Source organism: Nerophis ophidion, linkage group LG13 (genome assembly GCF_033978795.1).
Source record: "Nerophis ophidion isolate RoL-2023_Sa linkage group LG13, RoL_Noph_v1.0, whole genome shotgun sequence".
Lineage (NCBI taxonomy): Eukaryota > Metazoa > Chordata > Actinopteri > Syngnathiformes > Syngnathidae > Nerophis > Nerophis ophidion.
In genome coordinates, this window is record NC_084623.1 from 48,685,584 (window position 1) to 48,693,777 (window position 8,194).

An 8,194-nucleotide genomic window follows, 5' to 3' on the forward strand; every position below is an offset into this window, starting at 1 on the left:
GTACCCACTAGATATCAGAAAAAAAATATGTTTTCCATGTACCGTATTTTTCGGAGTATAACTCGCTCTGGCCGAAAATGCATAATAAAGAAGGAAAAAAACATATGTAAGTCGCATTTTTGGGGAAATTTATTTGATAAAACCTAACACCAAGAATAGACATTTGAAAGGCGATTTAAAATAAATAAAGAATGGTGAATTATATATATAATATATGATATATGAATAATATAAATATATTCTACATATATTGTACATTTAAGTGCAGTCAAAAAGGAACATATGCATTATGAAGCAGTGTCTAAAGTCTAAAGCAGTGGTCCCCAACCACCGGGGTTTAGTGGGCTTTTTTTAAATTTATTGGGCGGCCCAGTACCAATCGGTCCGCGGACCGGTACCGGGCCGCACAAGAAATTATTATTATTATTATTATTATTTTATTTTTTATTTTTTTCAAATTATTAAATCAACATAAAAAACACGATATATACAGTACATTATATATAAATGGGTTGTACTTGTATAGCGCTTTTCTACCTTCAAGGTACTCAAAGCGCTTTGACATTACTTCCACATTTACCCATTCACACACACATTCACACACTGATGGAGGGAGCTGCCATGCAAGGCGCCAACCAGCACCCATCAGGAGCAAGGGTGAAGTGTCTTGCTCAGGACACAACGGACGTGACGAGGTTGGTACTAGGTGGGAATTGAACCAGGGACCCTCAGGTTGCGCACGGCCACTATCCCACTGCACCACGCCGTCCCATATCAATATAGATCAATACAATCTGCAGGGATAAAGTCCGTGAGCACACATGATTGTATTTCTTTGTTGTGGTTGGGGACCACTGGTCTAAAGAACGACATGACTTCAGCAGTGGGAACTTGAGTTGAATCCACAAATGCGACCGTGGCATGAAAGTTGAGAACAGTCAGAGAAAAATTGGTTTGGTTACGTGGCTCCCTAGAGGGCGCTTACTTTCTTAAGTGCTACAAGCACTACATCCTGCCCTTTCCCTGCTCCGAGCATGTAAGACACATCCCACTAAGACACACACACACACACACACACACACACGTTATACTACAAAAGCAGTGATTTATTTTACTCAATGTTTCAACAGGAATATCATTTTTTCTTTTAATTCTTGCATTCCAATACATCGCGCCACCTGCTGCTTATGTGTATGTTAATGCAGTGGTTCTCAAATGGGGGTACGCGTACCCCTGGGGCTACTTGAAGGTATGCCAAGGGGTACGTGAGATTTTTAAAAAATATTCTAAAAATAGCAACAATTCAAAAATCCTTTTATAAATATATTTATTGTATAATACTTCAACACAATATGAATGTAAGTTCATAAACTGTGAAAATAAATACAACAATGCAATATTCAGTGTTGACAGCTAGATTTTTTTGTGGACATGTTCCATAAATATTGATGTTAAAGATTTATTTTTTTGTGAAGAAATGCATAGAATGAAGTTCATGAATCCAGATGGATCTCTATTACAATCCCCAAAGAGGGCACTTTAAGTTGATGATTACTTCAGTGTAGAAATCTTTATTTATAATTGAATCACTTGTTTATTTTTCAACAAGTTTTTAGTTATTTTTATATATTTTTTCCAAATAGTTCAAGAAAGACCACTACAAATGAGCAATATTTTGCACTATTATACAATTTAATAAATCAGAAACTGATGACATAGTGCTGTATTTTACTTCTTTATCTCTTTTTTTCAACCAAAAATGCTTTGCTCTGATTAGGGGGTACTTGAATTAAAAAAATGTTCACAGGCGCATCACTGAAAAAAGGTTGAGAACCACCGTGTTAATGCACCACGGACATCGGCTAGCATAAAGGGCAGTCTGCTTATTTTACTCTATTTGATTTTTAACATTGAAATATACCGTATTTAAATATACCACATTTTCCGGGACTATAGAGCGCACCGGTATATAAGCCGTACCCACTAGATATCAGAAGAAAAAAATGTTTTCCGTGCACCGTATTTTTCGGAGTATAAGTCGCTCCGGAGTATAAGTCGCACCTGCCGAAAATGCATAATAAAGAAGGAAAAAAATATATATAAGTCGCATTTTTGGGGGAAATTTATTTGATACAACCCAACACCTAGAATAGACATTTGAAGGGCAATTTAAAATATATAAAGAATAGTGAACAACAGGCTGAATAAGTGTACGTTATATGAGGCATAAATAACCAACTGAGAAGGTGCCTGGTATGTTAACGTAACATATTATGGTAAGAGTCATTCAAATAACTATAACCTATAGAACATGCTATACGTTTACCAAAAAATCTGTCACTCCTAATCGATAAATCCCATGAAATCTTATACGTCTAGTCTCTTACGTGAATGAGCAAAATAATATTTGATATTTTACGGTAATGTGTTAATGATTTCACACATAAGTCGCTCCTGAGTATAAGTCTCACCCCCGGGAAAAACTATGAAAAAAACTGTGACTTATAGTCCGGAAAATACGGTATTAGCCGCACTGGATTTTAAGCCGCAGATATATATATATAAAGATTATTTTTTTTTTTTTTTTTTTTTCCCTTCCCCTTTGCGTCAGTCTGCACCCTCTCTCCAGGGCCCAGGCTAAGACCAATTTTTCATTTTTTATTTTAATCTTCTATTTTTTTTTTCTCCCATTCCCCCACCCTTGTTTACCTGTATCTCATCTTTTTTGTAAGGGGCGCTGGAAGCCGGCAGACCCGTCAGCGATCCTGTTCTGTCTCCTTGTAATGTTTGTCTGATCTTGAATGGGATTGTGCTGAAAATTAAAATTTTCCTGAAGGAATAAAGTACTATCTAATCTAATCTAATATAATATAATATAAATTGTGAAATGAGTTATTTAACAAAATGAGGCAATGTCATTGAAGCTAGCTAGCTCTCCAATCAGCTAAATAGGCTCAATAACTCCACGGTGACGTTGTGTTGTATTTACGAAACTGAAGAAATACAAAAAAATGCCATTTTAAAGTTAATAATACTAACAGAGAAACTTGTAAAGGTCTTAGCATATTAGCTAATGCTAATGGCGCAAGCTTCGTTCCATTACTATAACACGTACAAATATGCATGAAAACACTCCTACAGACGTCACACATGGGATGGTTTATGAATTGTTTTAGTTAGATTGTAACACTAAAAAAACGTTGCTTGGAGTGAGTGAACACGTGCAAAAGATAATAATAAACAAACTTATAATAACAAATAATATAATAACAAACCTATTCAGTGTCTTTGCTTTGTTTTTTTTTCAAAACTAGTTGTCTTATGAACGTAAGCGACGAAAAAACTAATTTTCCGCACCATTTTATAACCGCAGGGTTATAAAACACATATATGTACACCTTACATACATTATATTGAAATGAAAGAAGGTCATGTAAAAATAATGTTTTGTTGTACTCTACTTACCCCAAAGGCTCGGGAGGACATAGCTGGTGGGGAGAAGAGAGAGAAAGAAGATGGAGAGGACACCTACAATGAGGAACAGGTGGGCTAATGTTCAAAGTCTTCTCGGAGGAGAATACCTTAGACATGAAACTCCAAGATACTTTACTTTAGAGTAGTCTTTGTTAAGGTAACTTCGATACCAACACGCAAAAAAGACATTGGATACCCGCTTTTTCAGTATAGTCAGAGAATAAGATGCAACAGAAATGCAACTTTGTCCTTAGCAAGTAGAGCTAAATATTAAAAGTGAAAGAGAGGTGCATCTTGCGTCAAGTGTGTTTTTGGTGAATTCAATACAATCACTCACTAAAGTATTTGGTGTGCTACTGAGAGCGGAGATCCGCCACCACAAGCCGAATCAAAACGTTAAAGTACCATATTTTCCGGACTATAATACACACGTAAAATCCTTTTTTTCCCTTAAAACTCGACAGTGCGCCTAATGTACGAAATAATTCTGGTTTTGCTTACCGACCTCAAAGCAATATTATTTGGTACATGGTGTAATGATGAGTGTGACCAGTAGATGGCAGTCAAACATAAGAGATACGTGTAGACTGCACTATGATAGCAATATGACTCAAGTAAACAACACCAACATATGTTCCATTGAAAATATAGAACATTACACTCGGCGCTCAAATATCTATCAAAATGTTTCAGTATGACTTTGGTAAGCTATGTAGCCGCACCGCTTGATGGATTGCAGCACATTAAACATACAAACCCCGTTTCCATATGAGTTGGGGAATTGTGTTAGATGTAAATATAAACGGAATACAATGATTTGCAAATCCTTTTCAACCCAAATTCAGGTGAATGCAGTACAAAGACAAGATATTTGATGTTCAAACTCATAAACTTTATTTTTTTTGCAAATAATTAACTTAAAATTTCCCAAAGTAGTTGGGAAAGGGCATGTTCACCACTGTGTTACATCACCTTTTCTTTTAACAACACTCAATAAACGTTTGGGAACTGAGGAAACTAATTGTTGAAGCTTTGAAAGTGGAATTCTTTCCCATTCTTTCCCATTCTTAATTTATGTCGTTTAACATGTCTCCGCTGTCGTATTTTACGCTTCATAACGCGCCACACATTTACGATGGGAGACATGGCGTCCATGAAAAAGACGGCGCTTAGATGACAACATATGTTGTTCCAAAACCTGTATGTACCTTTCAGCATTAATGGTGCCTTCACAGATGTGTAAGTTACCCATGCCTTGGGCACTAATGCACCCCCATACCATCACAGATGCTGGCTTTAGAACTTTGCGTCGATAACAGTCTGGATGGTTCGCTTCCCCTTCGGTCCGGATGACACGATGTTGAATATTTCCAAAAACAATTTGAAATGTGGACTCGTCAGACCACAGAACACTTTTCCACTTTGCATCAGTCCATCTTAGATGAATTCAGGCCCAGAGAAGCCGGCGGCGTTTCTGGAAGTTGTTGATAAAAGGCTTTCGCTTTGCATAGTAGAGCTTTAACTTGCACTTACAGATGTAGGGAAGAATTCTATTTAGTGACAGTGGTTTTCTGAAGCGTTCCTGAGCCCCTGTGGTGATATCCTTTAGAGATTGATGTCGGTTTTTGATACAGTGCCTTCTGAGGGATCGAAGGTCACGGTCATTCAATGTTGGTTTCTGGCCATGCCGCTTACGTGGAGTGATTTGTCCAGATTCTCTGAACCATTTGATGATATTATGGACCATAGACATTGAAATCCCTAAATTTCTTGCAATTGCACTTTGAGAAATGTTGTTCTTAAACTCTTTGACTATTTGCTCATGCAGTTGTGGACAAAGGGGTGTACCTCGCCCCATCCTTTCTTGTGAAAGACTGAGCATTTTTTGGGAAGCTGTTTTCATACCCAATCATGGCACCCACCTGTTCCCAATTAGCCTGCACACCTGTGGGATGTTCCAAATAAGTCTTTGATGAGCATTCCTCAACTTTATCAATATTTATCGCCACCTTTCCCAACTTCTTTGTCACATGTTGCTGGCATCAAATTCTAAAGTTAATTATTATTTGCAAAAAAAAGAATAGTTTATCAGTTTGAACTTCAAATAAGTTGTCTTTGTAGCATATTCAACTGAATATGGGTTGAAAATGATTTGCAAATCATTGTATTCCGTTTATATTTACATCTAACACAATTTCCCAACTCATACGGAAACGGGGTTTGTAATAAATATGACTCCTTTGATGCGCCCTGTAATCCGGTGTGCCTTATATATGAAAAAAGATCGAAAATAGAGTGTTCATCGGCAGTGGGCCTTATAATCCGGTGTGCCCTGCGGTCCAAAAAATATGCTAATAGAGAATCTTGAGAACCAGGAAGTTGAATGGAAAAAAATATACAGTAGGGCAAAAAACCGATTGTGCAAGTTCTCCCACTTAAAATGATGACAGAGGTCTGTCATTTTCATCATAGGTACACTTCAACTGTGAGAGACAGAATGCGAAAAAAATCCAGGTATTCACATTGTAGGAATTTCAAATAATTTATTTGTAAATTATGGTGGAAAATAAGTATTTGGTCAACCATTCAAATCTCTCACTGATGGAAGGAGGTTTTGGCCCAAAATCTCACAATACATGGCCCCATTCATTCTTTCCTTAACACGGATCAATCGTCCTGTCCCCTTAGCAGAAAAACAGCCCCAAAGTATGATTTTTCCACCCCCATGCTTCACAGTAGGTGTGGTGTTCTTGGGATGCAACTCAGTATTCTTCTTCCTCCAAACACGACAAGTTGAGTTTATACCAAAAAGTTCTATTTTGCTTTCATCTGACCTCATGACATTCTCCCAATCCTCTGCTGTATCATCCATGTATCCATTTTGGTATAAACTCAACTCGTCGTGTTTGGAGGAAGAAGAATACGGAGTTGCATCCCAAGAACACCATACCTACTGTGAAGCATGGGGGTGGAAACATCATGCTTTGGGGCTGTTTTTCTGCTAAGGGGACAGTAGGATTGATCCGTGTTAAGGAAAGAATGAATGGGGCCATGTATCGTGAGATTTTGAGCCAAAACCTCCTTCCATCAGTGAGAGCTTTGAATGGTTGACCCAATACTTATTTTCCACCATAATTTACAAATAAATTCTTTAAAATTCCTGCAATGTGAATTCCTGGATTTTTTTTTCACATTCTGTCTCTCACAGTTGAAGTGTACCTATGATGAAAATTACAGACCTCTCTCATCATTTTAAGTGGGAGAACTTGCACAATCGGTGGCTGACTAAATACTTTTTTGCCCCACTGTATATTGTGCAAAGTGTGGACACTGATATCTACATGTATCGTCTTTTTCTATGATCCGTGTGCAGAAACCGCACAAGCAAGACACTAATGGCAAAGACGCAGAGAACGTGGAGGAAGAGAATTACGAGGAAGAGGAAGCAGACGAGGACGGCCCCGGTGGGGACGAGGACGCGCATCGGCGGGCGGAGATGTAAGACTCGAAGCCGCCGCTCGCCGAGGTTCGTCTTCCTCGGTGGCCAAGAGGGAGCCAGCGGCCACGCAGTCCAGACTCCAAGAAGGTGGGTGGTAGACGTGACCAGGCTGCTGGCAGTTGGAACTGATCCGCTTTGCACGGTGCAACGGGAACATGATTGAAAGTGCCGCACACAGAATGTACTTTAATCACGTGTAAGATGAACGAATGTTGATTTTAGTGTTTCAAACCAGTCAATTCTTTTTTTTTTTTTTTTTTTTAATTTATTGTTCAACGGTTGTGACGCCGCCGACAATCAGAAGATGCAACTTCGACCTTTTTCAGTCCCGTGACTCGGATTCTGCAGCAAGAAGCGTTTTTTTGTGTGACGCCAGCACGTGCCTTCCATAGACGCCTCCGGAAAGAAAGTCGGCATTTATTCACTCGAGCAGTGAGAGACAAAACGTTTTGTCGAGTAAATCACCGAAGACGGGTCATGTCTGCTATATGTTGTACAGTCGAATACTATTTGTATATTTTTTAAACTGTAATATTTGACAACAAAAGTGGGATTTTAATGACATTTTGTCAGCTGAATAAAGAGGATTTCAGTTATAATTGTTTGCTATGTTTAATAAACCTTTACATCATTTTGGGGACTTTTTTGGTTGGGTTACTCCAAATTGAATATTTATTTTTCCTAAATTGTTTTTTTTAATGTTGATTTTTTATATTTTTATACACATTCCAGTTCAGAACCCCCAGGACAAAAAAGTTCTCAAGGAGTTAAAAAAATATATATGTATATACTACTTTCGCTCAAATCTCTCAATGCAGTTTTTCTTCCTAGTGGTTAGAGCAGTGGTTCTTAACCTTGGTTCGTTCGAACCATAGGGGTTCGGTGAGTCGGCCTCAGGGATTCGGCGGAGGTCAAAACACACCCGATTCATCGCGTAAATACAAACTTCTCCCTATCGGCGTATTACGGATACGGCAACAGATGACTGTTTTGCAAGTGTGTAATTTGTTGTGAGTTTATGCACCTGTGTTGGTTTTGTTGTTTGAACAAGATGATGTTCATGCACGGTTCATTTTGTGCACCAGTAAAAAAACAAGGTAACACTTTAGTATGGGGAACATATTCACCATTAACTAGTTGCTTATTAACATGCAAATTAGTAACATTTTGGATCTTTTATAACCCTAACCCTCTAACTCTGTCCCTAACCCTAACCAAATA

At 38.1% G+C, this 8,194-nt stretch overlaps 1 protein-coding gene across 2 annotated transcripts in view; it reads left to right on the plus strand.

The window, feature by feature from the left end:
* The window catches only part of golim4a (golgi integral membrane protein 4a), a 63,848-nt gene extending 56,276 nt beyond the window's left edge, over window positions 1-7,572 (plus strand). For both annotated transcript variants that reach the window (XM_061919153.1, XM_061919154.1), the window contains exons 15-16: window positions 3,473-3,544; window positions 6,848-7,572. In XM_061919153.1, coding sequence (XP_061775137.1) covers window positions 3,473-3,544; window positions 6,848-6,976 — 201 coding nt within the window. In that variant the 3' untranslated portion in view covers window positions 6,977-7,572. The remainder of the gene's footprint in view (window positions 1-3,472; window positions 3,545-6,847) is intronic.
* Window positions 7,573-8,194: the final 622 nt, after the last annotated feature.